At 41.9% G+C, this 17,375-nt stretch overlaps 1 protein-coding gene across 1 annotated transcript in view; it reads right to left on the reverse strand.

Moving 5' to 3' along the window:
- Nucleotides 1-3,112: 3,112 nt before the first annotated feature.
- Nucleotides 3,113-17,375, reverse strand: part of LOC146867046 (glutathione S-transferase omega-1-like) — a 155,163-nt gene continuing 140,900 nt past the window's right edge. Inside the window, exons 5-6 of the mRNA XM_085614789.1 lie at nucleotides 6,414-6,520; nucleotides 3,113-3,998 (exon numbers count right to left, since the gene is read on the reverse strand). Of these exons, the coding sequence (XP_085470915.1) occupies nucleotides 3,842-3,998; nucleotides 6,414-6,520 (264 nt within the window). The 3' untranslated portion in view covers nucleotides 3,113-3,841. The remainder of the gene's footprint in view (nucleotides 3,999-6,413; nucleotides 6,521-17,375) is intronic.

A 17,375-nucleotide genomic window follows, 5' to 3' on the forward strand; every position in this document is an offset into this window, starting at 1 on the left:
AAAAGGAGTGAGGATGATTGGTGATGTTATGGACGAGGCGGGGATAGTACCGTTCGATCTGATCAAGGATAGGTATGGGGTGGAGAACAGGCAATTTTTCAAAAATCTTCAGATAAGAGATTTCTTGGCGAAAAAGGCTGGGGGTCGCTGAGGCTTCGCCAGGGTGATACTGGTGGAGGTGCTACTGAAAGGGGCAACGTCGCTTGGTATGATATACAAAATGTTAAATGAGACAATGCCGGATGATTTAATCAAGCATTATTATCGCTTGCATAAACTCCTACAGATGGGATTTAGAGCAGCCGAAGATTCGCTACACTTAGCCCAGACATCATTCATAGCGGCCAACTTACGGATCCGGCTAAGATTGTTAAGTGGGGAAGATCGGCTGAGTCATTTTGCCCTCGTTGTGGCTGCCAAGTAGCTGATAGTGTGCATATGTTCGCATCTTGCCCCAGCCTTGATACTTTTAAAAGAGATGTCTGCGCTATTCTGAAATTGCAATTGGGGCATCAAATAGATATATTACTGCAGCTGATTATGCTAGGTGTGGGCGATACTGCAATACCGGGACAGGCACAGGTATTCTTATACATCGCTATGACGGTATTTAGACTCTGCTTAGCCACCCACTGGCTGGATTCAGTCCAACCAACTAGTCAACAGTGGATGGGCAGATTCTTGGCGGTATATCGGCTGGAAACAGCAATATATGCACGGAGAGGGCACAGAGCATGGAAAAGAAGGGATGGAAATTTGGGCGCCACTGAGAAGGTGGTTCCGCGTGGGGAAGGAGCAGGGAATTAATGAGACAGACGGTATATAGGGCACGGTGGCAGTCTCGAGACAACAAGGATGGATGGGAGGACCTACTCGAGAATAGGTAAATTATCTTTCAAGGGGGTGTAATATTAATATTATAAATATATTATCAATTATAACTGTCTGATTTATGATATGAATATGCAATGAAGATCTAATTGTATTTGATGATGAAATATATTTTGGTTAATGCTGCACTCTTAGCAAAGGTAGAACTGGTTTATTTCTGTTGGTAACCTGGACCGGGGAGGGGGAGAACAACACTAACCAGTATGAAGTTGTGGCAAAGAAGTCATAGCATTCTACTGACATCTATGCTTTATTAGAGCATGTGTTGATCTTTTCAAATGCACTCAGTTTTCTAATATTTGTATTCAGCTTTTAGTCGTATGTGATTTTGCCCTCTGGATTTGAGTAATCAATTCCAGCTCAAGCCCCAGCCTCCTAGAAGGTGTAGGAAGTAGTACAATGCCTTTTACATTTTCTACTTGGTTTAAGGTGACTTCTGATTGTCTTGATAAATGCTTAGTGGGGTAAAACATGTGGATATGCTGATAATTTTTTATTGTGTGTGATGCACACAAAATTATTACCACCAATGGCTTAAAACAGGGGTGTGTTCTGACCCCCTGTTTATTCAACGTCTATACAGCTGACTTCGATAATAACCGTCTAACATTAGGGGACCCTCCAAAATTGGGAAATGTTCGAATACCAAATCTGCAATATGCCGACGACATTGTATTGCTTTCCCAAATGCCTCGAGGCCTGCAGCGATTGATAAATCAACCAGCGGAATACACCGTCTCAGCTCAACTAGTTATAAACTTCAAAAAATCTATGGTGATGTGTTTCTCTAGTCCACATAAAAAAAAACAACCAACATGTATCTGGACGATCAACAGTAACCGCCTGGACCAGGTAGGAACATATAAATATTTACTTGTAATACTAGATCAACATCTTAACTATAAGCAATATTTAGAACTGCGGAAAGTCAAAGCAAAACAGCAACTATTTGCATTTAAAATGATGCAAAAAAATTCAGTGACTGTTCGACAACTCATTTATTAAAGGTCATGGCAGCGAAACTCTTGCCATCAATCATGTATGGATTGGAACTCTTAAACAAAAAGGACTCAACAATCTTAAATACCGATGAAAATTATCCTTTTTAAAATCTATTTGCGATTCCGAGCCACATTCCACAAGCCCTGATTAGATTGGAATTCGGCTAAAAAAAACAGATCCCGACAAGACAAGATCCTCTTGCTAAATACTATTGGAGAATGAGGGCAGCGGATGAAGACTCTCTGGCACACTACTGCTGGCTGGAGGTTGAAAGGCAAGCCAGACTGAGCAACTCAGTTTACACATTCTTGAAGCAATCTATTGCAGCTTTAGAACTAGAGGAAGCTTGGCACACAATATCGTCCTATCCGGAGTTTAATCAAACAGTCAATAAAACCATTAAGCAACAATCTCAGGAAAAAGACAAAGCCTCTTTGACCTCAAAAACCAATGCATGGATGGTGTTGCCAACATATAAATCGCTAAATCCTCAACCATACCTATCAGAACATTTTGCAAATCGCAGAAAGCGAAAAACTGATTTTATTGAGATTGGGAGTTTATTCATCAAAAGACTTTATCCCAATATGGAAACAGGCCTGGTCCTCAATGGATTGGCGCCTTTGTGGACAAGGAGAAGAATCATTGCTCAATCTACTATGCATTTGTCCGGCACTATTATCTATACGGAAAGTACTCCGAGGGCCAACACTGAAAAGAGAACAAATAAGGACTTGCAGATCCGCTGTAATAAAATGCTTAGGAGGCTCGACAGTACAACTGGCATGTAAGGCAATAAAGTTTCTGAGCTTAGCGGCAAATGAACTAGAAAAGAGCAACAAACAACTTGAACTGGTCGGGCACGCAAGGCGATAAAGCGCAATTAAACATTCCACAGTCCATTTGTTACGATGCACTTCACTACGGAGAAATAACAGGAAATCATCAGTGGTATCAGCACCTTATCCTAGAACACTAAATTGAACTTAAAATGCTTCATAAAGGAAATATAGTCACAAAGACCCAGTCTTTTAGAACCATATATTTTTTAACGAAACAAATACTGTTAACCATATTTGCTAATTGCCCTAGGGCCATTTTGAAAGATCATGTACCTAGCCTGGCCATGCATAGCCGAAGCATAATCACACAAGAAGTATGTCTTTTATAGCATGGCTGGCTACCAACAAGACCGTTGGAATCAATTGTATATTGTTTTAACTTGGTTTATTATAACAAGAGTTAAAACAACCAACAAATTGGTATATTTTCTCTTGAATTTTTTGTGCATTAGCGGTTGTGCTGCTCTTTTATGATTTGAACTAAATCAAATAAAAGTAATTTAATTCATTCATCCATTGAATCAACAAGCAATCTGTGAATGTTTGCTTTGGATAATCCCCTACCAAGGAACTATAATTATGTCACTTTTGCTGGCCACATCAACTTCCTTCATTATAAATAAATACAGAGAAAACTTAGAATGAACAGATACATTTTGCAAGATCTGTAATCAGATTAATATAAATTGTATGCATGTTGTATCGCAGGTTAATATTGTGCATTCCTCTGTTGTCAGGCATTAAACATTTCAAGTGTTTCAAAAACATTAAATTTTTCACCGTCTATTGTAAACATGACTTTATTTCACTTGTCAAAATGAAATGAGATGTATTAACCATATGTGTTGTGATGATTATGAGATGACAGTACTTGATTATGAAAAGGAATAGTGGAGCAATATCCATTCAGTTTACAGGATCATACATAAACAGGGTGTTTCAGGATTTTTTGGTTCTAACACACAATATCTGCTGAGCACCATCACCAACTGTTAGATGGAAGGGTGACCTTCAACCTAGCACCATCAGGATTAAAGTGAAAATATGCAACATCCAATGGAAGAACATGGATAAATGTAAGAGGCTTAATCATAGCAGTGTTCTCTCTAAAGACCATAGTCAAACACATCAGGAGTCTCATCAGAAGCAAGTAGTGCAAAGAAACCTTTCGAGGTTTCTGCATCTAAGGAGGTCGCCTCCACAGCTGGATCTTGCTTCATCAGTTCGATCCAGGAATTGATCTTTGGGGCATTCTTCAGACCACTGTATGTAAAAAGAAAACAGTGTAAAAGGGGCAGAAAGTGTACAGGTGAAAAGTGGTTACAAACATGCTTTTGCTGTTTAGGGGTGTCCGATGCGTTCACATTATTGGGCAAACATTATGGGAAAATTATGTAAACTTATGCAAAATTAGAATATATATAGTTCCGTGATTAAGCATTATATTTTAGCGTAAAAAGTGTTTGAGCGTCAATTTTGACACAAGGATGCATTTCATGCTACAAAATAGAATGAAAAACACAACTTCAGTGAAGAACAGCTGCTCATGTTATGGTTTTTTGCCTTCCCCTGTATACTTTTGCCCCAAACGATAGCATATTTACATTATGTGGCATAATTTCATCAATTTCACATAACAAGCATAAAATGTAATTCCCGAAGTAACACAAATTATGCGGGTGTAATTTAAATTTCCTCAAAAACAATACAGTTCAAGGTGGAGGGTCCAAGGGAAAGAAGTTTAAAGACCACTAAGGATTATTTCCCCGGAAAGATACTAATAAATACAAAGAAATCCTAGGGTCTTAGCATGTACCAATAGTTTACATAAATCAAACAATACTCCTTATATAAAGAATATATGTAAACAAGCATACGAGTATGTGAAATCATCCGAGGGCAGATCCCTTGTTAGGACTATTGGTACATGCTTAGACCCTAGGATTTCTTTGTATTAGTAATTTAAATTTCGCCTGGACCTAAATTTAATGAGAATTACTGCTTACTGTGTCATGAGCCCCATTTTTCTGATTACACTTACTGTGCTCATCTCATCACAGTACATATTCATCATGTCTGCATCTACCAAAAGGGTCACAGAACTCTAGGGGCCTAATTCACAGAACTAACTTAAGACAAAATCCTAAACTTACTACCATTTTGGTATTCACAGAATGCACTTACTGCTTTTGGTATTCACAGAATGCACTTACTACTTTTGGTATTCACAGAATGGATTTACGACTACTAACTTTACGTCCGCACTCGGGCCGGAAATTCTGGGCCGGAGGCGGGGCTTCCGGGCCGGAGGCGGAGCTTCCGGCCCAGAGGTGGAGATTTTGGCCATGGCTAAATCTCCGCCACTGGCCGGAATCCCCACCTCTGGGCCGGAAGCCCCACCTCCGGCCTGGAAGCCCCGCCTCCGGGCCAGAAGCTCCGCCTCCGGGCCGGAATTTCCGGCCCGAGTGCGGACGTAAAGTTAGTAGTCGTAAATCCATTCTGTGAATACCAAAAGTAGTAAGTGCATTCTGTGAATACCAAAAGTAGTAAGTGCATTCTGTGAATACCAAAAGTAGTAAGTTTAGGATTTTGTCTTAAGTTAATTCTGTGAATCGGGCCCTAGGTTTCTTATTCCCCTGCTTCTGATAAAGATGCTTAGCTCCTACCCAACATGAAACGGCGGATCCCTTCCAGTTCAGTGCAGCCACACAACCTTTAAGGTGTCTAAGGCTCTTGTGGCTGTGATTTAAACATTTTTGAGAAACCACACCTAGAGCTGGTGTGTTACAATACAGACAGGAAACAGACATATATCTGACTTTTACGATTCCAACCCTGGCAGAAATTCGCTTTCAAGAAGGGCAGCCTGGATAAGGGTGTGATGTACAAAAGCATTTTTTCACTCAGAAAGGAAGATTCACAAGATCACAAGCTTTGTGACTGCAGACGTGTATATTGCACTCTACAAAAGTTATTTAAGGAGTCGAAAAATATTTTCGATTCAAGAAGTAACTTTTATGGACATCGCACATTGTGAAGAGCAGGGGTGTTAGAGGGGCGTTCCCTCCTGTTTGTGAGTTGTAATGCAATGTATGAATAGTTTGAGAACAACTTTGAGGTTGTAAATTATTTGCTAAGGAAAAGTTATACCCTTGGGACAGCTTCACCTTTGGAAATTATGGCAAGCAACCCTGGGGAAGCAGAGAATATTGCCTATTTCCCCAATTTGCATTCCTTCGAAGTGAACATTTCTTTTGAAAGTAGCCATGTACTTCTAAGGGACAGGGCTGCTTTAAAATGCTTACTTGAAAGGAACACAAGCACAATGATCGAGTTTTGCTGTCTCTTTCATGTCTCCATCTCTGTGTTCCCAGGCTTTCACGTGGGGGCCGCAAAATGAACACTGCCTCCTTAGTATTCATCAGGCAGGAGGCTTTGCAACTTAGTGCAAATGTACATTTTGTGATGTGACTGATTAGTCGATCTGTTGCATCACAAGTGAAGTCCTGTTCAAAAACCAGTGGGAGTGCAAATTATCAAACAGGAAGTCCCATATCCTAAAGGTGCAAGTGTTCCAGATGGTTGCAGAGCTTTTAAATATGAAGCTCTCTGTCAGCAATTGTATGTGACTCTTGTAAAACCTATGGGTTTTAGAATCATTAATTAAAGTAATCTTACCCTTGGCCACCAAAGAACTCTATTTGCTCAAACCAGGGCCACATCATGTAATCCATCATGGACACAAACTCTCCGCCAAAATAAGGAGTCTTTTTGTTTTCAAGAATCTAATAAACAAATAAACGCACAGAATATTAGTGTTGGAAAATAGCACACAATTAAAACAAAAGAAAAACAACTATTTGCAACGACTATTGATAAGGAGCCAAGTTCCGGAATAAGATCATCAGAAACATATTCAAAAACAATCATAGAAAGACTGAAAATTAATAATTCCTGTACTCACAAAGCATCAGTATAAATGTGAAAAACAGAGCATCACTATAGATTTCTTTTTAAAAAAATATACATATAAGCACGAGACACCTAATTACTTAAGACAATGTATAACAAAGAATGAAAGACTAACCTGAAAGCACAATATTTCAATAAATAAAACAAAAATCAGTGTATTTAACAGGATGGTAAATCAAGGGCTCAATGGCCCCAGGTATTAGCCTGAGACTCCCCTCTACTTATAATCCTTCCAATTTAACCTATGAGGTTGTGTTGTAAACTTCAGTTTGGGGTGAGGGCACTCCCAGCTTGATCTTCTTAGAACGTGGAGGTGTAGCTTGTCACAGTCTCCTCGTAGCGTTATGAGGCAGACAGCTCTGCCAGAAAAACTCTTAGCTTCAGGGGATTATTTGCTCATGCATGAACCTCCCACCTTGGTCAATAAAAGCAGTAGACAAACAAAGTTTTTAGAATTTTATAAAAAGAGGCTATTTGTTTTACACACTCTGCACATAAATATTATGTATCAGAATTATGGAAATTATTATGGTAATCTCAACAGTTATTATACAAAATAAACGACATATTAGAAAAACCAAAAGCATTTTACATCACGCATCCCTAATAACTGCCATAAATGAGTCTTATCCCTACCTGTTGCTTATTGATATATGTCATCAGTCTCATGGTAATTGTATTGGCTGAAGAGTAAGTAATCTTCCAATCTTTTCTATGTCAAACCATGTAACCAACCCTGCATACTTCAGAAAGCTGTGGGGCCAGCGGGCGGATAATGGCACTCCTGCATTGCTCTCAAGCAATGAATCTTTGTGCCTGCCCTTACCAATTTCCTACCTCTTTTTATACCACGTACTCCAATAAGCCTCTATAGAGAGGGAGGAAGAGGGTGTGCACCCACTCAGATTTGCACTTTAACGACCAAATGATGTACCTGCCAGAGATATGTTTGAAAAGAAAGCAATGTTGCGTCCTTGCAGGATTGTTCCATGTAAGGCCGGATGGTCTTGAAGTACTAATCACTCTGCAGACAGCAACATGGAAGAATCTTCTCCATTGCTCCATCACTATCAGTTATTTTTGTCAGTGAAGCTACTAAAATATTATGACAATCTTGCACTCTTTCAGTTAACATCACCAGTCAGAATATTCGTTTTCTAGGCTCTGAGCCAACATATATATGCACTAGTGCCTCTCATTTTTAGTATACAGTTATCCCTGATTTGTATGCAACATTTATGTATTACCAGGTAAGTCCTGTAACATACATCAGTACTCCCTTTTGTAAGTCTAGCCATGAAGTATCTCATCTCCCTTGAGGAAACACACACATACAATATAAGTTTGTAGAGAGGCAGACTCTTTTTAGCTTAACGAGAACAAAAACATCACTATTAAGCCAATGAATAGTGGTTTTGGGATAATGGTCCAGGCAGTGCTTAATTTGTAAAATATTAAGTGCCAGGGCTCTGACCAGGAGGCCACTGCAGCTTGCAACACCCATCGGCCTTGTCATTGCTGCCAAAACAACTACTAACCATCTCTCTTGCATGTAAATGTGACGGTTCACTTTATTCCAGGGTTCCCATAGCTAAAGGAATGGCTGGGGAGGCAGGGATTAACAATGTTAATGTATATTGTATTCCTAAACAACAGTTGTTCTGCTCATCTCTAAATTAGATGAGCAGCACCACCATGTGGTAGACTGCTCTAAGTATGGTGTTGACAATGAGGTGCCGGTGCCGAGCACCGGAAACCAATTAAGTGCCGGTGCTGAGCACCAGAAAGCACCGGCTCAAATTAAGCACTGGGTCCAGGACACTATATTCAGCATCAATGAAATACATCGAAAACTAACTAACCAAGAGAATTATCAGAAGTTAGTGAGAAATGCCCTTACAGAAATACAAGTTAGGATTTTGGATCTGACCTCTAAAGCAAAAGAAATAGGTTTTTTACTTAAAAACAGGATCACGAGAACGCCTGCTCTCTATCCTTTAAGTAAGGTACACAAAAACTTCTTCAGTCATCCCCACAAACCAGTTCTGTTGTGTTTCGGATCTGCTCTTGAACAACTGAGTTGCTATGTCGACTTCTTTATTAAAGGCTTTGTTCCCCAGACAAAGACATGTTAGGTATCGTTCTCTTGTGATTGGATTTTGAGGTCAACTCTGAGCTGCTGGTGACACAAACATATCACAGGCTGAAGACTTAAGAGTATAGATAAAATCATGAACATCAGACATGCATCCTTCCTCATAATTTCACTTTGGAAATTGCCCTTACAAAAGTTTTTTTGTTTGACAGTCAATATTACCTTCAACATAAGTGGACTTTTATGAAAGCAATTTTTGTTCCTAATTTTGGGAATCTTTTTGTAGATGATTTTAAATCTCAATAAATCGTTTCCAGTAACAATTCCTTCTAGGATAACATTTGGTTCTGGGCAAACTGTACTTCGTAAACTATTAGTATTAATACAATAGTAAAACTCACATTACAAAACACTATTCATTAACTTCCATGCGGAGACCTTTGTCTCTCCTATCTTTTCTATACATAGATCTCCATCCAGATTGCAGAGATGTCCCCACATGTAAGTCTATGTTTTAGTTGTAAATGTGAGTGGGACAAGGGGAAGTGGCTGGAAAATGGGGGATGCACACTACACAATGGGAAGGATTAAGGGAGGAGTAAAGAGGTGGGATGGAGAGGACTAAGGAGGGGATTAGGAAGGGGAAAAAAACACCCATCCACAAAAGAGTATGCCCCTTGCTATGCACTAACTGCCCTTCTAAAACTACTACAGCCAAAAATGTCTAAAAAGATTAAGAAAAGTATTCTATGTAGTCCTAGAGTAAGTCCAGCACTACATATGGTCAACCACTGGTACTGCAGCACTGTCATGGTTACGAACAGGGGCGTGACCGCCGCACGCTTTACGAAGCGTGATCACGGCTTCACGGTGTGGAGTCAGGTTGGCAGTCTAGCTTCGGTGATCGGAAGCGGACGCCACCTTAGTCACGGCGCTTCCGGTGTTATGAGCATAACAGCCGGCGCATCCCGCTACTCTGGCGCTTTGGATTAACGCCGTTGCTGCCATCGGATGGATGGCAGAGACACCGCGCTTCCTCCTGCAGCTAGCTGTTCCTTCTCCTTCTGTGCAGATGCCTAGAGTGACTCGTGCTGTGCATTGTTCTTTGGCTGTACTGTTCCGATGAAGCGTGGCTACCTTTACCTTGCTTTTCACGAGACTGCCTTTCCGTGCAGGCATTCCTCTGGCCTGTAATCCCTATTAGAAGCCTTGTTTCGTTGTTTCGCTGACACCACGCACAGGAGTGTGTTCGGCTGTGTGCTGTCAGTTCCTCTTTATTATTTACGCAGGAGCGCTGGTTTTTTGATTTTGGTTAAGACACACAGGAGCGCTGGCACTTTGTTTTTGGCTACTTTGAACATAGGAACATTTCCACGTGCACTTCCTGGTGCACTGAAGAATTAATGTTTCCTGGTGTTAGACCTGGCATCATTGGCATGAGTCTCTCCTCCATTTTTTTCTGTTTGCCTCCTCTGTTTACGATGTTTTTGCTGGAATATTGCTTTGGGCACTGTGCCACTGCTGATCAGTGCCACAGTGCAAGTGCTCCCTATGTTAAATTGTTACATTGATTGGTGTTACCATGATTGGCTTGGTTGCCTTACTGTTCAGACCCTAGTCTAGTGCACTGCGTGTGCCAAGGGCGTGTAAGTTAACTGCTGCTGGTGGGCTTGCAGCACTGGTTGTGCCACCCACAGAAGCCGCGTGTAAAATGTGTCTCAGGCCTGCCATCGCAGAGCCTGTGTGCAGTCCCTGACTGCCATGTCGACTTGGCAAGGAAACCTACTTGCCAGTCTCTAAAACCTTCACTTTGCCACTTTTCAGACACCTCTATGGTAGGCCCTAGGGCTGGGTGCATTGTGGGTAAAAGGTAGGTCATGCCCTGATGTGTGTGGCATGACCTAATAGTGAATTACAGCCATTTTCGTTTTTCACTATTGAAGGGCTGCCTGCCTCCAATAGGCCAAACTGGGCAGACTGATTATTAACTCCATTATAATCTATCTGACTCAGGGAGCATGGTAGCAGGTTGAGTTTAGTATCCCTGAACTCACAATTTAATAACACACCCTTTATGATGGATGGTTTTTAAATTCTGTGTTTGAAAATAGCCCTTTTAGAAAGTGGCTATTTTCTTGTCCAACTATCCACCGGTCTCTGCTGGTTTGGTGTGTGTGTCAGGGGCTGGGTGGCTCCAGAGGTCTGAATGAGTCAGTGTGGGGTGAATGAGGCATCTACACTTAGAGGGGGGGGAAGAGTAGTCCCTGATAGCCTGCCCTGCCTGACACAATGCTGGCTCCACCTCCTGCTGGGCGACTGATAGCCCTGCTCCTGCCAGTGACAATACTGGCTCCGCCTCCTGCTGGGCGGCTGAGGACCCTGCCCTGCTCAGTGAATAGGCCAGGTGCCTCTGCCTGGCAACACCCACAACAAACCCAGGATGGGGGGAATTTCCCTGCTTGGACAATGGGAACAAAGCAGAAAAGGGGTATAAGAGAAGGACCCCTGAACCAAGAACTCAGATCACTTCTGACAAGGAAACCTCTACCAAGGACAAGAAGCCTACTGATCTAAGGACTTGCCTCCCCCTTCTGCCAGTGTGCTGTTTGCTGGGGGGAACCTGAAGCTGCTTCTTTATTTTTAACAAGGAGAGAGGAACTTGGTGTGTACTCTCACAAAGCTTGCTAGAAAATCTCCAAGGGCTGTAAGAGTGTCAGCCTCCTGTTGAAGTCACAGGGCTAAAGGACTTCACCCTCTACTGAATTGCTGGTTGCTGGAAAGTGTTGTTTCCAGTGCACAGGGGAAATCTGCAGTGCCGACGCCGCTGAATCCAGCTCGACATCGTGAGTAACGGCTCCAGTGTTCCGAGCCTTCGACGCCGGCCGCCGGGCCCGATCGACGCCAGTAGCGACGCCAGGAGTAGTGAGTATCGGCTCCAGCTCCAAGTGACCCCGTCTTGACCCCGGTATCGACGCCTCTGAGTAGTGAGTATCGGCTCCAGCTCTAAGCGACCCCGTCTCGACGCCGCTGCTGATCACATCGACTCGACACCCTTCTCGACGCCGTGAGTGGTGCTCTGGCCTGACACCTCTCGATGCCGCTGCAGATCGACCCGAATCCGAGGCACGACCGACGCCGACCTCGACGCCGACATCTCAACGCCGTGGATCATCGTTTTCTTCATTTCCACTGTACTGTGTTTGGGGGTTCTGTTGCAACTCCAGGCTCGACGTAGCGCTCCTCGCGGTCGACGCCGAACCTTGGGAATCTCGTAAACTCGACGTCATGTGACTCCTGTGGGGGTTACATTGTTGCCAAGAACTGTGTTTCAGAAGAATACTTACTTTTGTTGCTAAAGAACTATTTCCTAAGAAGAAGCTTTACTTGAACTATTATTTTTCCTTCCAAAGAGTATTTATCAAGATTGTGGTATATTTTTGTCGTTATTTGGTCTTGTGCTAAGCCTTATATAAAAATACTATTTTTATAATAACTCCTGTGTTGTGTCCATTTGTAGTGTATTCACTTTATTACTGTATGTGGTCATAAATGCTTAACACACTGCCTCTGAGATAAGCCTGTCTGCTCTGCCAAGCTACCAAGGGGGTAGCAGGGGTTATCTGAGTGTGTAATCCCCTTGCCCTGATTAGAGTTGGTTGGTCCCTATTTGTAAGAAGTGTATACCTCTGCCAACTAGAGACCGCCGGTTCTAACATTGGTGGTCAGCGGTGAGGATTTGAACTTTGCATTTATGACTCATGTGCAGTGATTAGTGTACGCTACATAGTGAAAGAAGACCATAACGCAGCCACAATCTGTTTTGATAGGATATTCTATTTTTGTTCTCCGCTTTCCTGGAGCTTATATTTTCTTAAACACTGCCAGTTTTGACCATGGAGGATGCCGGAGCTGCTACACCTGCTAAGATTGTTGTGGGGGAATTTGATAAGGAGAAGATAGATTCTTACAAGCTAAAGGATCTAAAAGGATTTTGCAAGCAGTTTAAAGTTCCTACCACAGGTCTCAAAGTGAGAGGCGACTTCATCAAAGCGCTGAAGGCCTGGTTAGAGGCCAGAAATCCCTCTGATCCGGTGGTGGTACCGGAAGAGGAGGAGGAAGAGGAAGTGGAAGAGCCCACAGATGGGCCAGTGTCATCTCCCGGCAGTAGTGCTTCCTCTAGGAGCCTTTCTCCTGAAGAGTTAGAAGACAGGGAGAGGGAGAGGGGGCACAAGTTAGAAATGGCAAAACTTAAATTAGGAGGGCAGTTGGAATTAGAAAAAGCGAAAAGCCTGAGAGAAGCTGAAATGGAGAGCAAAAGGTTAGATTTTGAGAGAGAGAAGTTAGCGTTTGAACATGAGAAAATGTTGAGGGAGATGGAGCTTAAAACAAAGAGTTTAGAGTTGAATCCCTCTGGTGGCAGCGCTCCATCTGTGCCTGCAGCTACTAGGGTAAGGTGGGAAACGGCGGTGGTGGTTCATGTCGCCTCTGCGAGATCGCCTCACAAGTATAAGGTAAGACTTGTGAGACTCTGACAAGCACCCTTCCATAGAAATAATATACAAAAAGACTTAAAATAAAAACCCATAGGAAATAATTGTAAAATAAATTAACTTTTTTTACTTAATGTTAACAATAATAGATTGTTGCAATACATTTTCTAAAATGTAAAAATAAATATAAATGAATTTATTGTAACACAAATAAAACTAAATAAGATTAATGTTATATATATACATTTTAGTATATTTTAAAACATAAAACAAAAATAAAAATGTTACTATAGGTGTAATACTTTTTAAATTAATCTTTAAATACATAGTTATACATTAATGGAATATATATAAATTACTTTCGTTCTAAATATATTTAAAATAGTTTTGTAACCTTTTTATTTGTTCTAGGTTTAAGATATCTCTAAAATTATACTACATTATTATTTAATAATAAAATATAATACTACAGTTTTCAAACTTTAAGAAACATGCCCACATTTCCATATGCTTTACAAAAGGTAAATATTCATCCTGGTAAAACCTTAAACTATTAAATGCCACCTTTCTCTAAACTCTAAAAACCCTTACTACCCTGTAATACTACCTTTTATTGAACCCTAAAATACCCTACTACCTCAACTCTACCGTTCCTTGATGCCTAAAAACCTCTTACTATTCTTTAATGCAGACCTTCCCCATACTACCCCTTAATATAGACCTTTCCGGAAACATAAAACTCCCTATCCTTAAAGCTATCCTTCCATAAAGCCAAAACACATCTTACTATTCTTAAACCTTACCCTTCCTTGAACCTAAAAACAGCTTACTTCCCCTTAATGCTACCTTTCTGAACACTGAAACCCATTACTACGCCTTAACTCCACCCATCGCTAAACAATGAAAACCTTCATACCCTTTTATGCCACAATTGCCTGAATGCTACCCATTCCTGGATTCTTAAAAATGCCTTAATAGTTCCCCCAGCCCCATCACAACCTCACTGTAAATTCTTCTCTCTACTTTAGCAGGAGGATAACCCCTGCTCCCAGTATAATTACCTTTGCTCTGAAGGCACAACATTTTTTTGTAGTCACAACTTTTTTTATTTTGTTGTTTCAGTACACAACATTTCCAACACAACTTTCGTTCAGTCTACTTTTTTGGTCCCCACAACATTTTTACTGCAATCCATATTCATGATTTGGACTGCCACTAAAGAAGCCCTATCTGAGCTTGTGCCATGGCTAAATATTCCTCAGAATAATTTCCGATTTACATATACTAGTAAGAACTATTTTCACGCCTTTGTTTTTCACTTCTCATGTAATTTACTAAAAAAATACACTACTGAAATATCAGGGCTAGCTCCCATGAGACATGGTCTTCCTTTTGGACACTACCTTGGGCTCAGCCGTAATTTCAGATTTAAAGAGCATTATTTTACCCGAAGCAAGGACACTGATGGAAAATGTGCAAGTGAAGAGTTACCCTCATAAATTGGTGAAGAGGGCCGTGGAGAGGGTCTGGTTGTCTCTGAGAGAAAACCTGATGACACCAGGACCTGAACATAACATTGGGAAACTTGTCTCTGTTACAACGTTTTGCCCAGAGACAAATAAGATTGTAATTATCATAAAGAAGCTTTAGAATGTTCTAAAAGCTGGAAGACTTGCCCTAAACCTCCATTTGGGTTGTGTCATACATTCTGGTGACTGTAGCCAGTGCCGGACTGGCCGTAGCGGGCACCAGGCAATCCCCCGGTGCGCGGCACAGGTGGGGTCCGGTTTTGGGCCCTTGGGGGCCGTTTTTGTTACAGGGCCGTTTTTGCAGCATAGCTGCAAGATCGGCCCTGTAACAAAATCGGCCGAAAACCGGCCCTGGCAAAGGCCTCGGTGGCACCCCCAAGCCCTGGGAGGGCGCCGGCCGAGCACTTTGCCAGGGCCGGTTTTGGTTCCCAGTCCGGCCCTGACTGTAGCACCACTGGTAAAAACTCTACAATAGGAACTTAGGGCCCACTTCATGTGTTAGGGCATTTCAAGTGCGGCAGCAGCGCAATATGTCTGTTTACACAAACCACCAAACTTTTCAAGTGCAACGAGGGGACACAGGATCTAAAGGTGTTTTCTAATTGCAATTCCTCTTTAGTAATCTATTGCATCTGGAGTCCTTGTAACTTTATCTATTTCAGTCAAACCACCAAACTAGTCAAGATGGGTATAGGCCAGCACAGGAGCTGCCACTGCCCTTCTCATACCACATGAATACAGAAAGGACATAATGAAGACAACAATCACAGGCAAGTGGCAGTGGCGGCTCGTGGAGGGAGTGCCGCGGGGCGGTAGGGTGGGGCGGGAGCGGGGCAGGGTGGGGGGTAGTAAACTCCGGCTCACGGCCGACTGGAGTAATGTAAATAAATAAATTAAAAAAACGAATTTCATTGCGCGCGCTGAAACGCCAAATATTACAATATTTTGCATGTAATGCACTTACGTTCAACAGTTGTCACCTGTTATGAACACCATGTTGTTTTAACTGAACCAGTGGATCTATTTTATTTTAGTTTGTTACAATTCATTTTAATCCTGTTGTTTTGAGCTTGGCTGATATTACATATTCTGAAGCCTCTTGTCTGTTGCATCTTATGGGATTGGTGTGATATGATAGCTTATCTATAAAATAAACGTTCTTTGCCAGATTGCTATGATCAAACTAGTTGCCTAAGTGTTCTTCCTGAGGATGTATCATATTCTTTCAATATCTGCAATAGGTCCTAGGCCCTCGTGAATGGTTTTTGCAATTTTTCTGTTGGGTTTGAATGGGTTGTTGGGTTGGGGTTGATACTGGTTTGTTTCCAGTGTGTTCCTTTGTATGTGCCTTGAACCGAAAGCTCTTTGACACTGCTATTCCCATTGCAAATAACAACTGGGGCTGGCTGAATAGGCACAATATGTGGAGTCTGCAAAGACAGAAAAACGTGGAATAAGTTTGGGAGAGACAGGATCTGAGTGGGTGCATTAGAGGTTGACTAGCACAAGGATAGGGTGAGCACAGGAGGGTAGAGTGGTGAATTTTGTTGAGAAGAGCAAGAAAGGAGCATGAAATAAGAAGAGGCATGTGCTAGATACTGGAATGGATTGGTATTGTTGATGGGATGAAGGGTACTGAATAGTTATGCAGAATCAGATTGGAGGGAAGAGACGAGTGTTTGGAATTGCAAGGATATGGATAAAGAGGGAGGTCGGAGGCAATTTTCATCAAGTTTAAAGTTTCACAAATTATTTGACATTTGCAAACATGAGATTTCAGTTGGGTAAAAAGGTGTAAATGGCAAGTGTGGTGCAATGGTGAGCACAGGATATGTGGTTGTGCCAAAGGTGTCGGGAGGGGGTAAAGTATTAAAGGTGGAGTGGAGAAAACCGTAATACGAGAAATGAGTCAGCGTGTTGAGGATTGGGATAGGAAGGGATAAAGCAAAGTGCTTTGAACCTGTTTGAAACAAAGGAAGGCAGAGAGATGACGATGCATTTAAATCAGGAATAAATGGGCCTCGACAAAGTCCCTTCTATGTCCACCTCACTCCATCCTGGATGGCACCCTTTCTGTTTTTAACTCATTGTCAGCAGCACTTTCCTACCTAAACAATGTCTTCCTCTGCATTCTCAATGGATGCAATTTTCAAGGAATCAGCATGATTGTAAGTGACTTGCTCTCCATGACCTTATTCTAATGCTTAAAAACTCTAAAATCTACACCAAACCAAATCGAGGAGTTCAAGCGGACTCACAAACAACCAATCCTACCTGCACATGCTAACTCCATGACTTTCATCCTCTACTCTAACTTTCTTGGGGGCATATTATCAAGCACGGCGTTAATATTATCGCTGCTTTAGCGGCAGAAAACTGCCGCTAAAGCAGCGATAATGGGCTTGATAATATGCCGCAGAGAATTCCAATAGAAGCCCATGTTGACACCAGAACATGGGCTTCTATGGGAATTCTCACAGGCATATTATCAAGCCCATTATCGCCGCTTTAGTCTCAGTTATCAGCCGCTAAAGCGGCAATAATTTTAACGACG

This window comes from Triturus cristatus, chromosome 1_2, assembly GCF_964204655.1.
Source record: "Triturus cristatus chromosome 1_2, aTriCri1.1, whole genome shotgun sequence".
Taxonomy (NCBI): Eukaryota; Metazoa; Chordata; class Amphibia; order Caudata; family Salamandridae; genus Triturus; species Triturus cristatus.